This window comes from Notothenia rossii (genome assembly GCF_949606895.1).
Source record: "Notothenia rossii genome assembly, chromosome: 8".
NCBI classification, from domain to species: Eukaryota; Metazoa; Chordata; class Actinopteri; order Perciformes; family Nototheniidae; genus Notothenia; species Notothenia rossii.
In genome coordinates this window covers 854,305-879,136 of record NC_136906.1, presented here as the reverse complement: position 1 = coordinate 879,136, position 24,832 = coordinate 854,305, and the positions used below count along the sequence as shown (strand labels likewise).

The 24,832-nt window shown below is 44.6% G+C and overlaps 1 protein-coding gene across 1 annotated transcript; it reads right to left on the bottom strand.

Annotated features, from left to right (window-relative positions):
* Positions 1-6,450: 6,450 nt before the first annotated feature.
* LOC307014326 (uncharacterized protein) lies at positions 6,451-14,550 on the bottom strand. Its single transcript, XM_079642200.1, has 9 exons — positions 14,489-14,550; positions 14,266-14,301; positions 13,854-14,168; positions 10,619-10,930; positions 9,560-9,850; positions 8,936-9,271; positions 8,228-8,551; positions 7,652-7,780; positions 6,451-7,439 (listed from the first exon to the last, which is right to left on the bottom strand). Exons 1-9 carry the CDS (start codon positions 14,529-14,531, stop codon positions 7,129-7,131), a joined length of 2,097 nt encoding a protein of 698 aa, XP_079498326.1. The 5' UTR covers positions 14,532-14,550; the 3' UTR covers positions 6,451-7,128.
* Positions 14,551-24,832: the final 10,282 nt, after the last annotated feature.

Sequence of the window (24,832 nt, the reverse complement as noted above, 5' to 3'; positions counted from 1 at the left end):
AAATGTCTCGAGCACTTCCTCTCTCTCGGGTTATTTTAATTCCCAGGCTGCAGTTTGGTTTGCTGCTGACTATCATAAACTGATATGGTGATGTTACTAAAGACTGAAGGCAATACGAGGAACTCAAAGGGCAGAGTTTCACGGCCAAACCTCAGTGTTTTAACACTTTTAAACGCCTTGTACCTTGTCTCTTTCAAATTTGATGATGTTTGAAACTGGTTCCTCTCAAAGTAATACTATAGCTTCATTAAAATAAACTTTATTAAAAAAATGCAAAAAGGGGGTCTGGCATTATGAAAACTTGAATTGAAAAAGAAACGTTATTATTATATTATTCATATATATTCCATTGATATTTTAATGGAGTGTATAAAACGACATCAAGCAGGACTTGGTTCGATCAAATTCAGATCTGAATTTGGCTTTTTTTGTTTAACTATTGGATGGATGGCATTTCATAACTTGGACCTGACATTCATGGTTCTTTGGAGTGGGCCAAAAATAATCTGACTTTAAGAATACAACTAATATCCTCTCACCTGAACAGAACACACCAGCATCCTCAGAGTGTCCACAGGTCCAAGTACCAAATAATCCAAATAATCCAAATCCTGAATGGGTACACTCAGTCACAGAACTTTCACTTCCTGAACAGCCGACATCATCAAGCCAGATTTTTCCGGTCCCCTCCCCATAGTGGGCTGAGTGAGGGGCGCTCAGTGCTGAACCACAGCCCAACTGTCTGCAGACGACCTGAGCATCGTTTAGATCCCAGTGATCATCACACACTGTTCCCCAGGTGCTGCTGTGGAAGATCTCAACTCTTCCAGAGCAGCGAGTGGACCGAGAGCCAGCCAATCTGATCTGACCGTCTATAGGACACAAAAAACTGGGTCAATATTAAAGTAGTTTCCTGTACACTTAAAACCAAAAGGATGTATGCATCAGACCATAACGTTGACTGACCTGCAGCAACTGAAGAGGTCAAGAGAAAAGAGACTATAAAGAGAAGAGAAGAAACAGATTACTTTCAGCAGGATAGAAAGTGCAGAAACCAAAGTTCTACTTGTTCCTGATTTAGACTTAGTCTTAAGAGACATCCTGTCCGGACCAAAACAATAAATCTGCTCTGCATTGCAAAGGAAATGCTCCTTTAACATGTAGTTTTGTATTATGGATCTTACCAATGACCAAAGGGTGCAGGTTTCTCTGCTGTTTGCTCCCCATGGCTGACTCTCAGACTGCCTCATCTCTCAGTGAGGGAACAGGCAGAAGGACACTTCACTTATAACCACCGTGCAACAACTTCACATTGTTAGAACACTTCCTCTTTCTGGAAATCATTTTAATGTACAGCGTGCCATTGCAGAAGGGTAGTTTGCTGCTCATTAACATATAATGATGGCGATTATACCGTACCTCAAATAAGGAACTCAAAGGGCACACGTCTCTAATTTCAGACGAGTTCCTTCTCTCCTGATGCCGATACACCAACAATAGTTCCCGTCAACACAATACAAACTCATTATTATCAGGAACTTCAGCCTTTCAAAGAATGAGCGGAAATCCCACTTTTTTTAAATGCACTGTTTAAATATGTTATCTTTTAATCATCTGGTGTTTTATGGTAACTTAAGCTGTTAGATAAATGTAGCAGAGTATAAAGTACTGTGAAATAAAAACACAAATCAAAACATCAAATAAATGTGTTTCCAAACTGTACTCGAGCACAGTACTTGGGTCACCATGTTTCAACCAAATCTTTGTTTTAATAATATCTTTGTGTGGCCTTGTAACCCTAATAAACGTAGAAGCCAATCCTGTGAAATTTGACTGGAATATGTTCTGGTGTCTTTGGCTGAAGGGGTAAATGGATTCCTAACAACCAGAGGGTTGCTGGTTCAACTCCCAGCATCGCAAAGTGGAGAGTGAGATGGAGAACATCGTGTGAGTTGGATGGTCAAGGGCAAACAACATGAGTACAGAGGGAAGAGTACAGAGTACCTTTTGGTTTTGCTGGAGGCCAGCCTTAGGGAGACGCCCCCAACACCTCCAAGGGACGTGAAAAAAAATGGAACCAATAAAATAAAATAAAAGATATTTAAAATAATCTCTTAAAATAATATAATAATCAAATAGTTAAATAAAATAATACAGGAGGGGTAATATGAGCGTTGTGGTTCAACCGATCTGAAGCATCACGTGGTATCGGGGGCAGCGAGGCTTCGTTGAACCTCTCCTGGAAATGCACATATTCTGTGCATTCAGGAATAAGTGTTTGAAAGGCGGGGAAAAGTTGTTTGAAATAGTCTGATACCTCCAGGGCGCATCACCACATTTTACAAGCCAGGGAAGGTGTCTGAATCATGGGTAAATTAATCTACCCGTGTTTGAACACTGTTTTTCGGGTAACATTGTCGTGTGTGTACAGTGGATGTCTCTCCCTCTATTCACACCACTTCTGCCCGCCTTTCAAGCACTTATTCCTGGGTAATAAAGTGATGTGTTGGCTGGTGCTTTGCGCAGCAGTGTGCTCTGTGTATTCATGCCTCTATTCTCACCGCTTTTCCCCAGGTATCAGAGACTTATTGCTGGGTAGAAAAGCCATGTGCATCACCCTGGATCTCTGCATGTGTGTGCCTGTGAGTCTGAGACCCTAACAGCAGTGACTGCTGTTTTTACCTACTTGTCCATTTCGTGAGTCAAATGTTAACGAAATGGACAGACTTCCGGGTTGCAGCTCCTTTCCTGGGTAATAAAGTGAGATGAAGCAGCATGTCCTCTGGGTGCGCTCTGTGGGGTCTCGCAGCCCGCTCCTCTCTGGCTGCGCTCCACGCCTCTATTCACAGCACTTTCCCCAGGTATCAGAGACTTATTGCTGGGTAGAAAATACATGTGCATCACCCTGGATCTCTGCATGTGTGTGCCTGTCAATCTGAGAGCCTGCTAACAGTTTAATTTGCAGTTTTTCTCTTCTTGTACATTGGACGCCATAAACTGACCGTCAAATGGATACGATGTCCATTTGACCATCAGTGTATGCCCTCAACATGGACATTAAAACAGTTTAATGCACTTTTAACACTTATGTACCCACAATTAGAGCTCATTTCCTGGGTACTATAGGGGGAGTGGTGTGTCCTGGGTGTGTGGGTCCCTGTGTCTCTGTGGGTGTCTGTTTGTCCCACAGCCTGCTTCTCCGGGGTGCTGGAGAGTCATTTTCAGGCTCCATCTCCACAGTTGTCCCCCCAAAAATGATTTCTAATCATTACCTTTGCATTTAAATGATTTATTTTATCATTAATATGGTTCCTTAACACAATGCACATAGTCTGGAGCTCACTGGGGTCCTGCATATGCTTTAATCAGGCGTTTTAACACTTTTTTCCACAAAAATGGTTTTTAATCACTTTTATGGGGCTATATAAATCAAATTCCGGGTACTGCGGAGCACAATTGTACCTTTTACTATTTAAATGTATTTGTATTATATATGTTTGGGCTATGAAACTGACATTTTTGGGTGACTTTCTCAGTTTATGGAGGTTATCCCACAAATCCTGGAGGTTCCAGTCCGAATTTGGGAGCTCATAGGCGGCCTGCCATGCGCCCCCACCCGCGAAAAAATGAAAGAAATGATATGTTAAAATAAGTGCCAACGAAGAAGGGGCTCAACAAAGCTCAACCCTTCGGCGCTTCGGGCCGAAGCCCCGGACACTTTTGCACTCCCCCGTTGCAACTTACAACGGAGAGGGGAATCCAAGCCTCCCCTTCTCCGTCAAAAAAATTCATTCATCATTTTCAGACTACTGACTGCACGAAATCGGAAACCCGGTTTTTGAGAGGACTCAGAAAAAAAACGGCTGTCTCACTTCATGGAGGAATTCATCCGCTCCATGGCTCGGATACATTTGTTGCCCGGAGACCCCCCAGCATGGTTCTTACCAAACTTTAAGTTTTTGAACTGGTATCTGGAGGAATGCAAGGGGAGTTTGAGGGCACACTACCCGCATTATGAGGCACTATTTTCGGATACATTTTAACACTATTAGCCCTTTTCTATGGATCTCCAAAAAAGTTAGCACATGTTGTAGTCCCAAACGATAGCTGAGGATTCTGGGTAGTGTAGTGTCTTCTGCCATCCAAAAACTCCGAAAAAATATTTGTTTCCCCGAATCGAAGGGGAAAAATACAAAAGCATCTTACACAATTTAAACCAATCAATGCTGTGTAATTAACAAGGATAATCTGGTGTTTTTGAGTTGATGAGTAGTGCAGATATCACTGTCAAATCAATCGACAGTAAGGAGAATACTTACTTCCGGGTATCAAATTCTCCGTTATCCAATGGGAATGGACGCTCGTTATACAATAAAGGGGACATGATCATTATCTTTTGAATACCGTTAACTAAAGGGAACCATCTATTTGACACAGCTGAAGCGCTGGCCTTCCTTAAAAACTAACTAATTTAATAAAAATCAAAGTTGTATTTCACACAATGCACTGTTTTTTGAAAACAATGTAATTTTTACATTCTGACAAAAAATAAAAATTATTATGAATACAAATAAAAGAAAAGAAGCCTCCCGTGAGTTACTACAAGCTAAAAAGTAGATTTTAATAGAATAAAAGCTCACTGCGGGACGTTGTAGAAATGTGTGTGTGCACCACGACAAAAGAGCCTCATTCACTTTACATTGGGGTCTTTTGCGTTGGTGCCGACAGGTAAATGTAGCAGAATGCGTGACTCCACCACGCAATGCGGTGTTAAGGAGTCGTGGTGGAGTCACGCATTCTGGTGAGATCAGGTTGTTACAGACACACACACACACTGAGAGACTGTCGTTGAAGAGTAACGTTTACCATTACTAAATGAAGATAATATTCATTTTATAATTATTTGCTGTTTGTATGAACTGTTGAAATTGAATAAAGTTTGATTTTCAGAAAAATATATTTGTAATAGTCCAGGGGTTATTACTGTCAACAGTCTGTAATTCACCTTGGTGACCAGCAGATGGAGCCAGCAGCCAATGAGGAGAGAGGAAGGCTTTGGGCCAACATTCAATAAATCATCTCTTCCGTCCTTTCCTAACCACTTCTCCTTAACCTGAGTGAAAGGGTGATGGGTTAAAAGAGGCCCTATTCTTCTTCTGTGGTGTTCCCTCTCCTATAGTGCATGTAAATGGTCTGCAGAGATCCCTGTGTTCCTCTGGAGCGGTTATTTAAGCTCCTCAGGTCATATCTGTAAAAAGTGTGCATGTGCAAAAAGATGAACAAGGACACTAAAGTTAGAAATGTGTTTAATAAAATATAATAAAGATTCAACAGAAAACACTTCAATCAAACCTAGAGGGAAAGATTAACAACACATTAGACGGTAACCAAATGAACAAGTCAGACCCGACATGACGTTGTACTTTACCATCAATTATAGTTTCATTAAAGTTTGTAATTTAGGCAACCCTCTACCGCATAGAGGTCACTACAGTGGACAACTATTCAAAAGGTGTTTTCTTGTATATGCATGGGTTTTGATCGCATAGTTGAACACCAGCCACTACATAGGACCCTATTGCATCATCCCACACACTGCCACTCAGTGGAAAGTCAGTGTAAGTGCATGATACATGTCTCTAAACCAAGACGGACGACAGACAGACAGACAGATGGACCGGGGTCGCGGTTGAATAGTCCAAAGATCAGCTCCTATCGTCTATCCCTATCGTCTATTCCTTGACCTCTGAGTGAAACGTCACGGGGTTAAGGGATAGTGGATAGGATAATTCAAAAGGACTTAGGAGAAGAGAAGAAGACTGCAGTACTTTAGAGAATCGACTGCACTTTCACTATCAACGTGTTTATGATGCGCCAGCGGACATTATAAATGTGCGTCTGCTGCTGTGGGGAAACTATGGAAACTAGTTATGTGAGGTAGAGGTGATAGAAAGTCAAAGACACTGATGATACAGAGTCTCAGAATGTTTTCACTTGGATTTGAGGATTAAGGATTAAGAGGTTTATTCTTTACCCCCCGTCCATCTTCTCTGGAGTCAGGTCTCAGAGGTAGCAGTCCCAGCAGAGGGCCCCATTCCCTGACCTCACCAAGTTATTAGCATCTTTGATTCCACTTTCTATCTTTAAGCATTTAGAGACCTGAGTAGAAATGCAGAACATTCAGATTTGAAACATAATGGCGGATAAATAAATGAATGCTAAAAGCAAACTAGCCTAGCTTAGTAGCATAGATACCCAATCACAGATTTCAAGAGATTTCATGAGGTCGAGTTTGAGTTCATCACATTTTGAAAAGTATGTTTTATTTATTTAACGAGCTCAAGAACACTGAAGAAGAAACAAGAAGACATTTTATTGGTGGAACATTTCCCCTGCCCCATTTTTGAGTGTAGACAAAATGTCTATATGTTGAATAATCAGCAGAAATGATCACTTTAATAAACAGTATTTTATTGTATTTTACTGAACAATATTTCATTTGACATTCTGTTCTTGTGTATATCTTATCATATTTACATGTATATAGACCCCTGGATTCCTTGGTCACTTCATACTCTGCACTATTTGGCTTATTGTATTTATGTATTGTCCTGACAGTTATACAGCTTACTTCATCTGAACTACTTGCACACTTGTCTGCAACACAATTCTTCCACCATTGTTATTGTTTCATTTGTTTCATTGTTTAATGTCTTTTATAGCTTGGTTGCATCGTTGGAGGAGCTCTGGACTGAAGCTTTTCATTGTTACACCGTAGCTGCTGTGCATATGACGGTAAAGCCTTTGAGTCTTGAATCTTTACACTGGGTTATAATAATAGTTTTGTTCCTTCATTGGTCAAACAGGTAAGCCCTTCAAGACTTTGGTCACAGATAAATAAGAGGACAGATTAGTATATAAAACAACATGTGATATTGTTTCCTGCCTCGTAATCTCAATCCTAAAACTTTGATAAACAGCAGTGCAGTTTAGTGAGGCGTATGGAATAATATAATCATGATAATGACAACTACTCTCTTCTCCTGAGGCGTTATCTTCTCCTTCATACACCCTGTGTTTACTGAGACTCTGTTGGACCCCTCAGAAGTTCTGATCCACATCCTCATCCTAATCGTCTCCACTAACGACTTGCTCACTAAGGGCTACGTTAACGTAATCATCCTCATCGTCACTGGATTCTGTTTCCTCTCCGTCCTCCCCGTCCTCCCCGTCCTCTCCGTCCTCTCCGTCCTCTCGGTCCTCTTCGTCCTCTCTGAAGTTAGCACAGCTCTCTTGCTGCTCGGAGACATCGATGTCCTCTTCCTCCCCTCGTCCTGACTTCTCTTTCTTCTGCAGGACCAAGTCATCCACGTTCACATAGACGTTCTCTTCTTCCTCCTCTTCCTCCACTTTGTATTCGTTGATGGCTGTGGCAGACACTGAAACACAGGCAGGAGGTGTTTCATGAAGATCAGATTTAATTCTTAACGCTCTCCAGGTTGCTAAACTCAAAGTGTATACATTAAATAAACCAGAACAAAGGAACGTGGCTTATCGTTTGACTGGAATCTGAAAGCAGTTTGTACCTGAATGAAATAAAAGATAAAGTATATTAAAAACACAAACAGTCCATTAAATCAAACAGACATACTTGGAGTTTGGTTGAGGTCTGCGGGTCTCCTCCTGCGGATCAGGAAGAAGAAGAAGACCCCCCCCAGCACCAGCAGGACCAGAAGGAGAGCCCCCCCACACACTGAGGAGACCAGCACCATCACAGGAACTACCAGAGAAACACACAGTCAGTCATTTCCAAACCGCGTTCTTCATTATGAATCTGATCCACCGACACACCGCTGATGTTTGTTTTGAACTGTCTGTGGTCTTGGGGTCCGGTTGGCCGGGGGACATTTACCTAAAGAGTTGGAATTATTAGCGTCTTCTTTAGTTATCAAAAGGTCAATTCACACATTGCCATTACTTTCAAACGTCCCAAATATGCAGCTTTGTTCAGTTAGCGTACTGAAATATCCAAAGGAAAGGTAGCCAGTTAGATAGACAGCTAATGTTTGCTAGCTAGCTAAATAGCTACTGACCATGGATGTATAAAGGGAACTAGATTGATTGACTTTGACTTATAACATAGTTTTTATAGGATGTGATATTACACATTTTATTTCAGTTTAGTATCTGAGTACTACTTTTCCCTTTGGATTGAGTTTCCACTTACATGTGATGATGACAGTGAGGGGTGCTTCCTGTGTGGAGGTGAAGGTCCTGGAGGACAGGGTGACCTCGTACAGACAGCTGTAGCTTCCCTGCTGCTCTGGTCCGGCTGCAGGGAAGCTGAAGGAGGCCGAGTGGTTCACTGCCGGCCTGCTGACATTAAGGCGGGACCCAGAGAAGAGGAGGGAGAAGAGTCCTCCAGGATACTGAGGAGCGACGGAGCAGGTGAGGAGGAAGCTGTGACCTCTGGTGACCTCTGCACCTTCAGGGCTCCAGAACAACCCCCCGCTGGGCGACGTGAGGGAGAGGTTGGGCTGCTGCAGCGGCACTGAGGGGAAGAAGAAAAACAAGAACAACAACAAGAAGAAAACATTACGGATCTGCAGGGATGGATATCTCAAATGTGTCCGCTTCAGTCAGAGCTCAGTGTGTCAGGGAATGGGAATGGGGCCCTCTGCTGGGACTACCTCCACGACCTGACTCCAGAGAAGATGGACGGAGGGTAAACAATAAACCTCTTAATCCTTAATCCTCAAATCCTAGTGAAAACATTCTGAGGACTGTATCGTCAGTGACTTTGACTTTCTATCTCCTTCACCTGCAAAGCAAAGAACTCTCTGCCAGACTGAACTCTCACCAGCTGTGGGCCGACAGCTCTGAAATGATGTTTTCTTTGATGTAGAAATAAGCTCAAACATAACTTGATGCTTACCAGAAACAGAGAGTCTGACGGAGTCACTGAAGGGAGAGCTGAAGGCTCGTCCTGAGACTCGTATCTGATACTGACACCGGTACCATCCTTCATGCTCCAGGTTCACTTCCTGAATGCTGAAGGAAGCAGAGCTGCTACCTGGAGTTCTGGACTCTCTGAAGGAACTGGAATTATTTTCCAGGATGAACGTTGTCATAGAAATCAGCTGTTGATGTAGAGAGGACGAAGAACAGCTGATGCTGACGCTCTGACCCCAGGTGACCTCAGGACCATCAGGGCCCACGAGCACCTCTCCACCGGGAGACGTCACGGAGAGGGTGGGCTTCTGCTGCGGCACTGAGGAGAAGAAGAAGAAGAAGAAGAAGAAGAAGAAGACATTAAGCAGCTGCAGGGATGTCGTATTTCTAAAGTGGACCCTGAAGGTAGCATCTCCCTGGTTCCCTCTGTAGCTTATATTGTTCGTACACTCTGCTTTGGCTATCAAAGTCGAAAAAGCACAAGACCTGTGACCCTCCGTTTCCAGAGCAGAGTCCCTACAGACTGAGCTGCTGTCCCCACACAAGAGAACAGGGTTAAGATAATGTAACGTTCTTGGAGTTATGAATATCAGACGGAGCTTCTTACCAGAAACAGAGAGTCTGACGGAGTCACTGAAGGGAGAGTCTGAGACCCGTATCTGATACTGACACCGGTAAGATCCCTCGTGCTCTAGGTTCACTTCCTGAATGCTGAAGGAAGCAGAGCTGCTACCTGGAGTTCTGGACTCTCTGAAGGAACTGGAAGTCTTTTCCAGGATGAACATTGTGTTAGAAAACAGCTGTTGAGGTAAAGTTGATGCAGAACAGGTGATGCTGACGCTCTGACCCCAGCTGACCTCAGCAGGGTACATGGACAGGCTGGGCTTTGGGAGTCTCTCTGAAAGATACAACAAAAAAACTAAATATATCATCGCTGTCACAGCCTTTCTGATTGTCTTCTTTTTAAAGGTTTTGTGTGTCTATGAAAAAGTTTAGAAAGTGGAAAAAAGGTGCAATTAATATCAATATCATCAGACAGAAGCAGTGTCACAGAAGCAGTGTCACAGAAGCAGTGTCACAGAAGCAGTGTCACAGAAGCAGTGTCACAGAAGCAGTGTCACAGAAGCAGTGTCACAGAAGCAGTGTCACAGAAGCAGTGTCACTTGCATAATGAAAGAAAAAGTTGAAAAATAAATGCGACCTCATTTTGATATAATGTTCTTTTTATTGTTATTGATGTCAGGCCCTAGTTTCTGGCTCATCTGCTTCCTGTCTTTTGGAAACTGTGTTCTACCCTTCGTGTCTTTGTGTGTTTCCCCTCGTGCTGCTGGTCTGATCTGGATCAGGGTCTGACTACAGCTCTGCTCAGACCTTGACTTACCTTGTCTTCATTATCCCTAAAACTAAAGTGTATTCTGATTGAAGGTCCTGTTGCCTGCTTTTTCCGGCCTTTGGGTTCATTTATTAATGGATTGTAAAAAATGATATCTCTGGTCTTGATATGCTGAATATTATTTGGTTGGATGTAATCATGTTTTGAGTTTTTGGTCTTGAGAATGATTTGATGGAATGCAAAAAAAGAAAAATGAATTGCTCTGATACCCATGGTACCTTTGAGCTAGCTGAAAAGAAGCTGACTTTGAGAATCAATCAAATATCCTCTCACCTGAGCAGACCACACCAGCGTCCTCACCGTGTCCACAGTTATGAGTCCCAAATCCTGAATGGGTACACTCAGTCACAGATCTTTCACTTCCTGAACAGCCGACATCATCAAGCCAGATTGGTCCGGTCCCCTGACCATAGTGGGCTGATGGGGGGGCACTTTGCGCAAAACCACAGCCCAACTGTCTGCAGACGACCTGAGCATCGTTTAGATCCCAGCTATCATCACACACTGTTCCCCAGGAAATGCTGCGGAAGATCTCAACTCTTCCAGAGCAGCGATTGGACCCAGAGCCAGTCAATCTGATCTTATCTACAAAACATTGAATATAATATTAAAGTACTTTAATGTAAACTGAAAACCCAAAGGATGTATGCATCACACCATAACATTGACTGACATGCAGCAGGTGAAGATGAGGTCAAGAGAAAAGCGGCTAAATTAAAAGTGCAGACGTAAAAAGTTTCACTTCTTCCTGATTAAAATGTCTTTGGCCTGAGAACTGTAAAATGAGTTTCAAGAGATGTCATGTCTATTCCATGCAATAACTCAGTCAGGCAGGTCAAAGCAAATGCTGCTTTAACATTACACTTTGGATATTGTTCTTGCCAATGGCCAAATGTCTCGAGCACTTCCTCTCTCTCGGGTTATTTGAATTCACAGGCTGCAGGTTGGTTTGCTGCTGACTATCATATACTTATATGGTGATTTTACTAAAGACTGAAGCAGGGGTCTCCAACCTTTTTTAGGATGAGAGCTACTTTCAAAAAATAAAACAAGTCCTGAGCTACTTTAACTCTTCTTTTTTTTGCACTGTATATTTAGCACATTTTAACATTATTATATGCTGACCTTTAACCTTTGTGTGCTGTTTGGGTCTGTGGGACCCGTTTTCAATGTTTACTAAAAGAACTTGTTACAATTTAATTATTTGAACCTGCTTTATTAAACTCACATCCTCTCTAGGAGGATCCACACCTCCTCTAGGGGGGTCCTCACCTCCTCTAGGGGGGACCTCACCTCCTCTAGGGGGGACCTCACCTCCTCTAGGGGGGTCCTCACCTCCTCCAGGGGGGCCCGGGGGCATGCATCAATCTGGTGCACTTTGAGCGCAACATGAATTGATGGATACAGCTCTCAACCCTCAGATGAAAGGGAGCTGTAGACTTTTCAATAATCCAAACATCTTTAGAATATGATCACAACCAATAACAAATCATTTAAACTTGTTTATTCTTATCTTATGTTACTTAGTTAGCATTCTTTCTTTCTATTTATGCATATTTTACTAATCACTCCCCTTTTGAACATTTTTTACTGTCCTATACACTGGAATGATTTCTTACTTTATCTATATTAAATAGATAAAGGTGTGCTCTGCCAGAAGGAAAGGTCACACTCCTTATGAAGCGGGGAGCTGCCGCTCCACATTGCTTTTCTTCCCGACTGCAAGGCTGGTCCCACAAATCAAGCAAGAACATGATTGGTCGATATTCATTGTGGGGTGGAGGGAGGAGGTGTGTTAGATAGATATAGAGCTGTAGTAAGTAGATAGAGTTCGCTATGGTTGAGGTTTAGTTTATGCATAGGGTAGATTCTTTTAATTACATTTCCTTTCTTGTTTTGTGTATTTTTTACATTTTGGATTTGCTTGGCGAGCTGTTTCAGTGCATGACATTAAGGATTTTGGGGGATGGCCCTGTCGGCCATCTAAGCTAATTTACAAATGGCCCTGAGCCCAATAGAGATTGCCCTGAAAAATGCGCGCGGACGAAATGGCACGAAGGGTTTGGGGGGCCTCCCCCGAGAACATTTAGATTTTTGCAGGTCTTACTGTAGATGCTGTCTGGTGCATTCTATAGACTGAATTATAAGATGAACCACCACAATATTATATTGTACAATTTAAATTGTATTCTTCATTTCACTTGTTTGTTCTTGTTTGTGTTTGCTCTCTTGCATGCCCTGCATAGCTATAAGAAATACTTAAGTTGTTGGTCAAGACACTTTCCACCTGATGAAGGCAAATGCCTTCCCAGATGTAAAAAAGTAGAAAACATTACATTCAGTTATAACTGCCAAAACAAACATTATTTACACTATTATGGCCCCTGTTCAAAATGTTTGTAATGTTATCTGCTGTAAGTTGGTCGAACGAATGCCTCCTCATCCGGAAGCTGACCGAGCAGACCCGAGCAGCCGAGAGGAGCCGAGCGCATCCGCGAAGCACACAAAATGGCAACGTCAGAGTTCCCGTTAGCCGGCAAATCTAAATCTCTTCGGTCAAAATAATTTCCCTTTAGCGCAATACCGCTTCAGTTGCGCCACTTATGTGACAGACAAGAATAGTCAATTCTAATGTGTAACACTTAATGTGGAGAAAGAGATGTGCTGTATGGGTTGATTGTGCGTTGATCTGTTGGTAATGCCTCGGGGTTCCGGTGGGCATGTAAACAAATGCATAATGCTGCGCTATACTTTGTGGCCTCACCCGGTTGCATAGCAACGCTTATTGTTTAGGTGTCTTTTAATAAGCAGGTAGTCATATCATTAGCTAGAACTAGCTGGATCTGATCGATATGGACATAAACGCAAGTGAAGTCTAATCTGACGGGAGAGAGAGATCAGCTGCTGCTGACGAGTCGACACGCAGCTCTGCATGATCACATGCAGCGGTGAGTGGACAAAACACACACTTCAGGTTAGAATATCACACGTAGCTATTTTAATCACCTCTCAAACTACCGTAACTAGTTATAGATATGTTTAGTTTTACTGTCGGGTCACTCATTACTGATCCGCGAGCTGCACCGGCAGGTGAGGCTTCATTGCCCAAGCTAAATACTAGATGGCCCCGGGCCATCGGGCAGTCCTTAATGTCGAGCCCTGTGTTTTTAGAACATGCCCGGCGGGCGACTCACGTGTTGGCTACCACTGAAGGCAATAACAGGAACTTAAAGGTCAGAGTTTCACCGCCCTACCTCTGTGTTTGAGACGCTTTGAAACGCCTTGTTCCTTCTCTCTTTCAGATACGATGATGTTTGAAACCAACACTGGTTCCTCTCAAAGTAATACAATGGATTCATTGACACAGACTTAAACCCATAAATACACAAAGGGGAGGGGGGGGGGGCATGAATTTGGCTTTTATTGAAAACTATTGGATGTATTGCATTTCGTAACATGGTCCTGACACGGTCCATTGACTTTAGGAATAAATCAAATATCCTCTCACCTGAACAGACCACACCAGCGTCCTCACCGTGTCCACAGTTATTTGTCCCAAATCCTCGATGGGTACACTCAGTCAAGGAACGTTCACTTCCTGAACAGCCGACATCATCAAGCCAGATTGGTCCGGTCCCCTGACCATAGTGGGCTGAGTGAGGGGCGCTCAGTGCTGAACCACAGCCCAACTGTCTGCAGACGACCTGAGCATCCCGTAGATCCCAGTCATCATCACACACTGTTCCCCAGGTGCTGCTCTGGTAGATCTCAACTCTTCCAGAGCAGCGAGTGGACCCAGAGCCAGCCAATCTGATCTGACCGTCTATAGGACACAAAGAACATGATATAAAATATTAAAGTCCTTTACAGTAAACTGAAAACCAAAAGGATTTATGCATCAGACCATAACATTGACTGACCTGCAGCAGGTGAAGATGAGGTCAAGAGAAAATAGACTATAAAGAGAAGAGAATAAATGGCAGTGCAGATTACTTTCAGGACAATATAAAGGAATAAAAGTTCAACTTGTTCCTGATTTAGACTTAGTCTTAAGAGACATCCTGTCTGGACCAAACAATAAATCTGCTATGCATTGCAAAGGAAATGCTCCTTTAACATTTAGTTTTGAAACATGGATCTTACCAATGACCAAACGGTGCAGGTTTCTCTGCTGTTTGCTCCCCATGGCTGACTCTCAGACTGCCTCATCTCTCAGTGAGGGAACAGGCAGAAGGACACTTCACTTATAACCACTGTGAACAGACAGATTTCACTCGGTAAGAACACTTCCTCTTTCTGGAGAATATTTTTAATATACAGGGTGCCAGTGCAGAAGTGTGGTTTGCTGCTCACTTACTTATACTTATTTGGCGATAAACTGTACCTCAAGATAAATAAGAGGAACTCAAACGTCAGAGTTTCACCCCCCTACCTCTTTGTTTTAACACTTTTAAAGATGCCTTGTTCCTTCTTTTAATGATAAAAAATGTTTTTGAACCAACACTGGTTCCTGTTCACAAAATACACACCCATCATCATCACACACCTTTCCTCTTCAAAGAATGGGTGGCAGGAGATACCTGTTGAAAATGTTTTAAACAATTAATGAATTTTTTATTTTACATTTTAGAAACCAATAGCATGACTTTCAGTTCCCCACAAACAGACTACAAGAGAGAACAAATATATTTACAGACTGTCTAGTGGGCATTCCAACTTTACCCTGCAAGATCCTGTCCCCATCCGAGGTCGGTACCAAGTCCCACATACTCCGAAAGATTAGCGCCAAATGATTCGCGCTCAAGAGGGTTACGGCCAAATCCTTCGTCCTCAAGGGGGGTACGGCCAAATCCTTCGTCCTCAAGGGGGGTACGGCCAAATCCTTCACCTTCCAATTGGGTATGGCCTATTCCTTCGTCCTCAAGAGGGGTTCTCCAAATCCTTCGTCCTGAAGGGGGGTACAGCCAAATCCTTCGTCCTCAAGGGGGGTACGCCCAAATCCTTCCCCTTCCAAAGGGGTATGGCCTATTCATTCGTCCTCAAGAGGGGTTCTCCAAATCCTTCATCCTCAAGAGGGGTTCTCCAAATCCTTTGCCCTCAAGGGGAGTACGGCCAAATCCTTCACCTTTCAAAGGGGTATGGCCTATTCCTTCGTCCTCAAGAGGGATTCTCCAAATTCTTCGTCCTCAAGGGGGGTACGGCCAAATCCTTCACCTTTCAAAGGGGTATGGCCTATTCCTCCGTCCTCAAAAGGGTTTCTCCAAATCCTTCATCCTCAAGGGGGGTACAGCCAAATCCTTCGTCCACAAGGGGGGTACGGCCAAATCCTTAACCTTCCAAAGGGGTATGGCCTATTCCTTCGTCCTCAAGAGGGGTTCTCCAAATCCTTCGTCCTCAAGGGGGGTACGGCCAAATCTTTCACCTTCCAATGGGGTATGGCCTATTCCTTCGTCCTCAAGAGGGGTTCTCAAAATCCTTCGTCCTCAAGGGAGGTACAGCCAAATCCTTCGTCCTCAAGGGGGGTACGGCCAAATCCTTCACCTTCCAAAGGGGTATAGCCTATTCCTTCGTCTTCAAGAGGGGTTCTCCAAATCCTTCATCCTCAAGAGAGGTATCCAAATCCTTCGTCCTCAAGGGGGGTACAGCCAAATCCTTCGTCCTCAAGGGGGGTACAGCCAAATCCTTCATCCTCAAGGGGGGTACGGCCAAATCCTTCACCTTCCAACGGGGTATGGCCTATTCCTTCGTCCTCAAGAGGGGTTCTCCAAATCCTTCGTCCTCAAGGGGGTACGGCCAAATCCTTCACCTTCCAAAGGGGTATGGCCTATTCCTTCGTCCTCAAGAGGGGTTCTCCAAATCCTTCATCCTCAAGAGGGGTTCTCCAAATCCTTCGTCCTCAAGGGGGGTACAGCCAAATCCTTCATCCTCAAGGGGGGTACGGCCAAATCCTTCACCTTCCAACGGGGTATGGCCTATTCCTTCGTCCTCAAGAGGGGTTCTCCAAATCCTTCATTCTCAAAGGGGGTACAGCCAAATCCTTCGTCCTCAAGGGGAGTACGGCCAAATCCTTCACCTTCCAAAGGGGTATGGCCTACTCCTTCGTCCTCAAGAGGGGTTCTCCAAATCCTTCCTCCACAAGGGGGGTACGGCCAAATCCTTCACCTTCCAAAGGGGTATGGCCTACTCCTTCGTCCTCAAGAGGGGTTCTCCAAATCCTTCGTCCTCAAGGGGGGTACAGCCAAATCCTTCGTCCTAAAGGGGGGTACGGCCAAATCCTTCACCTTCCAATGGAGTATGGCCTATTCCTTCGTCCTCAAGAGGGATTCTCCAAATCCTTCCTCCTCAAGGGGGGTACAGCCAAATCCTTCGTCCTCAAGGGGGGTACAGCCAAATCCTTCACCTTCCAAAGGGGTATGGCCTATTCCTTCGTCCTCAAGAGAGGTTCTCCAAATCCTTCATCCTCAAGAGGGGTTCTCCAAATCCTTCGTCCTCAAGGGGGGTACGGCCAAATCATTCACCTTCCAAAGGGTTATGGCCTATTCCTTCGTCCTCAAGAGGGGTTCTCCAAATCCTTCGTCCCCAAGGGGGGTAAGGCCAAATCCTTCACCTTCCAAAGGGGTATGGCCTATTCCTTCGTCCTCAAGAGGGATTCTCCAAGTCCTTCGTCCCCAAGGGGGGTACGGCCAAATCCTTCACCTTCCAAAGGGTTATGGCCTATTCCTTCGTCCTCAAGAGAGGTTCTCCAAATCCTTCATCCTCAAGAGGGGTTCTCCAAGTCCTTCGTCCCCAAGGGGGGTACGGCCAAATCCTTCACCTTCCAAAGGGTTATGGCCTATTCCTTCGTCCTCAAGAGAGGTTCTCCAAATCCTTCATCCTCAAGAGGGGTTCTCCAAATCCTTCGTCCCCAAGGGGGGTACGGCCAAATCCTTCACCTTCCAAAGGGGTATGGCCTATTCCTTCGTCCTCAAGAGTGGTTCTCCAAATCCTTCATCCTCAAGAGGGGTTCTCCAAATCCTTCATCCTCAAGAGGGGTTCTCCAAATCCTTCATCCTCAAGAGGGGTTCTCCAAATCCTTCGTCCTCAAGGGGGGTACGGCCAAATCCTTCACCTTCCAAAGGGGTATGGCCTATTCCTTCGTCCTCAAGAGGAGTTCTCCAAATCCTTTGTCTTAAAGAGGGGTACGGCCAAACCCTTAGCCACCGAAAGGGGTACAGCCATGTTCTCCAGTGTTCTTGCTCCTGAGGCTCTAAATCAGTCCTGCCTCCTGGCTGTCGTCCAGAAAGGGGTCGTACTGTCTTTCCTGACCCCAGGAATAAAAAGGCATTATTAGGTTGTGTGGAACCAGTTTACAAAATGTATTGAAGTCCCTCCGATGACTGCGAAACCAGAAGGAAAACATAGCTATTGGGCTTTTTGAATTAATGTTTAAGACAGTAAATAATAATAAGATATAATGAAGATGTGTCAAATGGGACACCCTAACAAGCTACTTCAAATATAGCCGACTAACACATCTAGAAGGAGAGAGAGAGATTATGTATTGAGGTCATCAGTAACTACATTAGCTTCGCCTTATACCGGTGAGTTAGAGACCCCGGTGAATGCAATGGGAGAAAAGTTATGCAGAAAATCAATATTTCAAGATCTATATTTCTTTCTGTCTTTTTCTGAATTTCTCTCACTTTAATTCTCAAATCTTGTGTAATTGTCCTCCCAGAATAAAGCGTCTTCACACGCTCTGCAGGGGGTAGTGTGTGTAGGTGTGTGTGATTGTAACTCGGCATGCAGATGTGTTATTTGTGTGTGCATGTGCGTAAGTTCATAAGGGCCTGACGTCCTGCGGTAATAAAGGCCAGGAGAGAGAGAGTGTGTGTGTGTGTGTGTGTGTGTGTGTGTGTGTGTGTGTGTGTGTGTGTGTGTGTGTGTGTGTGTGTGTGTGTGTGTGTGTGTGTGTGTGTGTGTGTGTGTGTGTGTGTGTGTGTGTGTGTGTGTGTGTGTGTGTGTGTGTGTGTGTGTGTGTGTGTGTGTGTGTGTGTGTGTGTGTGTGTGTGTGTGTGTGTGTGTGTGTGTAGGTGTAGGTGTTGCTCCCCGTGTATCCCTGAGGTGATTTGGGCACCACAGACACCATCGAGAACAAACACACCCACATACACACTCTGCGGGAGCTGTGTGTGTATTCACAGTTATGAGGTCCTAATGATGACGGATGCTTGGCTCTGAGGCAGCACTCTCCTGCAGACTCAACTCCTCAGAGGGACGCTTAAGACCAACCGCCAGCTCACCATACACACACACAAACACATACACACATACATACAAACACACACACAAACACGTACACACACACACACACATACTCACACACTCACACACAACTCATCTCAATGATCTGATTTCAGCTGTGTGTTCTGTTGACTGCTCCACAACAAAGGGCAGACTGACTGCAAGTATGTTGAAGATAAGAGACTCCGAGGCTCATTTATTTTCTTTTACTACAGAACATTTTACCTTTAACAAATACAGAGCTGCAGGATGTCGTGTTGTTCCCTGAAGGCAGCATCTCCCTGGTCCAATGGGATTCCTCTATGTGATTTTAGATTATTTCATAAAATAATCTCTGTGTCTAACAAAAATTTAGTTCAGCAAGATAATCTCCACATATTAAAACCATTTTGTGATTTCTGAAGTAAAATTATTATATTAGGCTATAAAGAAACTACAACACGGTCACATGACTTCACGTCACCACCGCTAAGCTAAAGGAGGCTAATGTTGGGCTATAAAGGAACTACAGCACGGTCACATGACTTCACGACACCACCGCTAAGCTAAAGGTGGCTAATGTTGGGCTCTAAAGGAACTACAGCACGGTCACATGACTTCAAGTCACCACCGCTAAGCTAAAGGAGGCTAATGTTGGGCTATAAAGGAACTACAGCACGGTCACATGACTTCACGTCACCACCGCTAAGCTAAAGGAGGCTAATGTTGGGCTATAAAGGAACTACAGCACGGTCACATGACTTCACGACACCACCGCTAAGCTAAAGGTGGCTAATGTTGGGCTCTAAAGGAACTACAGCACGGTCACATGACTTCAAGTCACCACCGCTAAGCTAAAGGAGGCTAATGTTGGGCTATAAAGGAACTACAGCACGGTCACATGACTTCACGACACCACCGCTAAGCTAAAGGTGGCTAATGTTGGGCTCTAAAGGAACTACAGCACGGTCACATGACTTCACGTCACCACCGCTAAGCTAAAGGAGGCTAATGTTGGGCTAAAAAGGAACTACAGCACGGTCACATGACTTCACGTCACCACCGCTAAGCTAAAGGTGGCTAATGTTGGGCTATAAAGGAACTACAGCACGTGACTTCACGTCACCACCGCTAAGCTAAAGGTGGCTAATGTTGGGCTATAAAGGAACTACAGCACGTGACTTCACGTCACCACCGCTAAGCTAAAGGAGGCTAATGTTGGGCTATAAAGGAACTACAGCACGGCCACATGACTTCACGTCACCAACGCTAAGCTAACGGTGGCTAACGTTGGGCTATAAAGGAACTACAGCATGGTCACATGACTTCACATCACCACCGCTAAGCTAAAGGAGGCTAATGTTGGGCTAAAAAGGAACTACAGCACGGTCACATGACTTCACGTCACCACCGCTAAGCTAAAGGAGGCTAATGTTGGGCTATAAAGGAACTACAGCACGGTCACATGACTTCACGTCACCACCGCTAAGCTAAAGGAGGCTAATGTTGGGCTATAAAGGAACTACAGCACGGTCACATGACTTCACGTCACCACCGCTAAGCTAAAGGAGGCTAATGTTGGGCTATAAAGGAACTACAGCATGGTCACATGACTTCACGTCACCACCGCTAAGCTAAAGGAGGCTAATGTTGGGCTATAAAGGAACTACAGCACGGTCACATGACTTCACGTCACCACCGCTAAGCTAAAGGAGGCTAATGTTGGGCTATAAAGGAACTACAGCATGGTCACATGACTTCACGTCACCACCGCTAAGCTAAAGGAGGCTAATGTTGGGCTATATAGGAACTACAGCACGGTCACATGACTTCACGTCACCACCGCTAAGCTAAAGGAGGCTAATGTTGGGCTATAAAGGAACTACAGCACGGTCACATGACTTCACGTCACCACCGCTAAGCTAAAGGAGGCTAATGTTGGGCTATAAAGGAACTACAGCACGGTCACATGACTTCACGTCACCAACGCTAAGCTAACGGTGGCTAACGTTGGGCTATAAAGGAACTACAGCATGGTCACATGACTTCACGTCACCACCGCTAAGCTAAAGGCGGCTAATGTTGGGCTATAAAGGAACTACAGCGCGGTCACATGACTTCACCGGGATGACTGGAAGCAACGATGGAGGGCTCGTCTGAGGACGACCTAGAGAGAGTGGGGTATTTACTGATGTATTTTAATTGGTAGAATTAAACGTTAAGGCCTCTTCAGATTGTGTTAACCACAGACCTTTAATCAGAAACCATTGACCGTTTGCCCTACTCCAAAAATAAAAGGCTACAGATGTCCTTCACTCACGAACAAATTGTGGTTTGCAAATACCAAACATCATCTCCAAACTAATGCATTTCGTTTTACAAATAAAAAATACACCTATCAAACAAACACTGGATTTTATTAATCATCATGTTTCCCATTGCTCCAAATTATTAAGTACGTATATTATATGTAAGGTACTGAAAATACAGGCACATTCAATATTAACATGTTGTAAGCAGTCGGAGAAAACCGGGTAAATGTTTTGAAGCTCCACAGTAGCACTGCCTCCTGACGGCACACTAACGTCACGCAGCTCCTGCAGCTTCAGTTAGATCCTCTCTCTGCAGGATACACATCAGAAAACAGACAATCACTCTGAGTCACACACCAGTGTGCGTTCCTCTACTGTCACACACCAGTGTGTGTTCCTCGACATGTGATGGACGGCAGGATGAAACAGACATTAGATCCTGACCTGGAGCTGAGTGTGAAACGACTTATTACTCCTGCACCTGGAACATTAATCTACCAGAACACTGATATTATCCTTACTGTGACAGATGTCCTCTCATGGATAATATCACAGTTCTGTGGTCTAACAGTGGTTAGGGTTTTGTCAGCTATTGTGAGTCACTTTGGATCAACATGTTCACCAAATGGTTTGATAGTTGAGAAATGCAGCAGCTGATTCATCTGAGCATTAGCATGTAGTTGTCCACAACAACGTAAACCAGTCAAGCTGCATCTGCTGCCTTCAAACTGCACAACAAAACCCAATACTACTGAGAAATAAGCCGATCCCGTCTGTCCCTGAATGCATCATGAACAGAGAAGAACAACAAGTGGTGCCTTCAGCAAAAAGAAGCAGATAACAATATATTCTTAGAAATGTGTTCACAGAAGTTTTTGACCACTACGGAGCAATGTGGTCCAAAGTCCAGAATGTTTGAATCACGTACGATTCAGACTCAGCTGTTCTACGTTTTTAGCTGCTCAACCAAGGACTGGGCCAGCAATCACTGAACCACCCGGTGGTTCCATCTCAGTTTAATGATCTGTAAAGCAAAAATACTTTTTAAAAGAGCATCAGCAAAATGTGGCCCTGCAAACATTATCTTAACTACGGGACCGACAGGTGCAACGCTACAACGTCCCACACCGCTTCCATTAGAAACTCACTGCAGCTTCAGAGAGGATGCAGATATAAAAACCCAAATGTTCCACATGAAGAAACATCTTCAGCAACTTGAGGACACATGCGCAGCATTTACTAAAAGCTGCTGAAACCCAACGCTGCAAATACAAAACGTTGAAGAAGCTCAAAACACAACAGAGACCAGGGGACACAAAAGAGTGACGCACACAGCTGGGAGACCAGGGGACACTAAAGAGTGACGCACACAGCTGGGAGACCAGGGGACACTAACGAGTGACGCACACAGCTGGAGACCAGGGGACACTAAAGAGTGACGCACACAGCTGGGAGACCAGGGGACTCTAAAGAGTGACGCACACAACTGGAGACTAGGGGACACTAAAGAGTGACACACACAGCTGGGAGACCAGGGGACACTAAAGAGTGACGCACACAGCTGGGAGACCAGGGGACACTAAAGAGTGACGCACACAGCTGGGAGACCAGGGGACACTAAAGAGTGACGCACACAGCAGCGGGCTAACTTTATTATCCCAGGGTGAAGATGGAAATGTTTGGGCTGTTTGTGGCACCTGTCAGCCACCGTACTTGTGATGGAGAATAGAAATATAAGCGCTATGAAACCTCTTGGGGAAATGATGATGACTGAAGTCCTTTTCTTTCAGCTGCAACCCCTGACACGGACTCAGGACCAAATACAAAATACATTTTAAATGATATTTAAAAGTATTCTTTAATATCTGATAATATCCCACAGCGTTGGTTCTCAAGACAACACAGAGCCACGCTTTACGAGTGCCTTATCATAACTTTTCATATGAACCTGTTCCCTCGTTAATGGGAAGGAATGAGTCACGTCTTTCTTTAATGTGTAATCAGAGCTCGCATGACGAATGTTTCATTCTTATTTTAATTTCTTTGGTATGTACAACACGTGGCAATAAGAGCTTATGTGGCTAACTCTGGCTGATATTAAAAGAGGCCATTAGAGACTGATAGCATCGTGATGTGAATGAGCGGGAACAGGTGATGTGGTTAGAAGAGAGATGGAGTTTCATCCTCTGCATTATCGTGGAAAGAAAAAGAAAGTGTAATAATGAAATGAAATGTGAGCTGATCGATCTCATGTTACCCGTAGATACATCACATGAACCGTGTTCGGTGGGGTTTTCTGACACATTGTTCACATTTAAACGTAGAATATGCTTATGTCACTGCAGCAGCCGGACCACACACACACACACACACACACACACACTCACACACACACACACACACACACACACACACACACACACACACACACACAGGGTCCACTAGAGTGTGTGTTGTTCTTGGCGTCAGTGATGCTGATAGCAGTTAAACAAACACTGACAGGCTCCTGAACATCACGACAGGAGATGGACTTTAAAAGCTTCTGTGTGTGTGTGTGTGTGTGTGTGTGTGTGTGTGTGTGTGTGTGTGTGTGTGTGTGTGTGTGTGTGTGTGTGTGTGTGTGTGTGTGTGTGTGTGTGTGTGTGTGTGTGTGTGTGTGTGTGTGTGTGTGTGTGTGTGTGTGTGTGTGTGTGTGTGTGTGTGTGTGAGAGAGAGTGACAGCAGTGTGTGTTTTATCAGCTGGTTAAATGTTTCCTGCCACTCTTCCTCCTCGCCTTCGCCGTCTCTAACCTTTACACGACAGACGCTGATACCATCACACACACACACACACACACACACACACACGCACACAAACAGACACACACACACACACACACACACACACACACACACACACACACACACAAACAGACCTGTGCATCTCTTCATCCCTTCCTTCCTAATCCCTTCATCCACTCATACCAACCTCCTTCATCCCTTCATCCCTACATCCAATCTTTCCCTACAGACCTGCATCCCTTCCTCTCGACATCTCTTCATCCCTCAATCCCTTCACTCATCCATTCTTCTCTCCCTTCCTCCCTCCCTTCATCCCTCCCTTCCTCCCTAATCCCTCCCTCCCTTCCTCCCTTCCTTCTTCCCTCCCTTCCTCCCTCCATTCTTACCTCCCTTCCTCCCTCTCTTCCTCCCTAATCCCTTCCTCCCTCCCTTCCTCCCTCCCTTCATCCTTCCCTAATCCCTTCTTCCCTCCCTTCCTCCCTGATCCCTTCCTCCCTCCCTTCCTCCCCCGTGGATATGCGTCACGGTGTCGTGCTTCAGGCTGCAGGTGTTTCAGAAAGAGATCTGTCAGCTTCACTCTGCATTCAGAGGCCTGACTCACCTCTGAGAGAGAAACACACTCTGTCCTCAGAGCCATTTCAAACCCAGTCGCTCCAGTGTAACCACAACAACAACAACAAGAACAACAACAACAACAACAACAACCACAACAACAACAACAACCACAACCACAACAAGAGGTCCGTGTCTTGGCTTCTCTGGAGAAAGACAGCTGTCTGAAAGTGAAGTCACTTTAATATAGTTTTCTAGTTATTGTTCTTGTTATCATGTTTTGAATGATGGTCTTGTCATCGTGCTCCCATGGTGTGGTTCGACATCGTGCTCTCTGCACTTCGCTCACCTGAGGCTGTTCTAAATGTGCTATATGAATAAATAAAGATTGAAGTCGTTCCACCAGACGTTGACCTGAAAGCGGCTCGAACCCTTGTGTGTGATGCTGTGTTTACATCAGGAGTATAGCGCCGGGCCCTTTTCTCATCCAATGGCATCTCGGTATGAGCTACGCAGCGATGGAAGTCAGACGACTAGCTGCGATTACTGAACGCGGCACCAAATAAAAACACCTGTGAAT

Bases quoted from the DNA above. Each gene is read 5' to 3' on its own strand.
- LOC307014326 (XM_079642200.1), bottom strand. From the start codon at position 14,531: ATGGGGAGCAAACAGCAGAGAAACCTGCACCGTTTGGTCATTG. The intron at 10,931-13,853 runs GTGAGAGGATAT...AATGTTTTGTAG, and splicing joins CGCTGGTGTGGTCTGTTCAG to ATAAGATCAGATTGACTGGC. The intron at 9,272-9,559 runs GTAAGAAGCTCC...TCTTCTCCTCAG, and splicing joins CGTCAGACTCTCTGTTTCTG to TGCCGCAGCAGAAGCCCACC.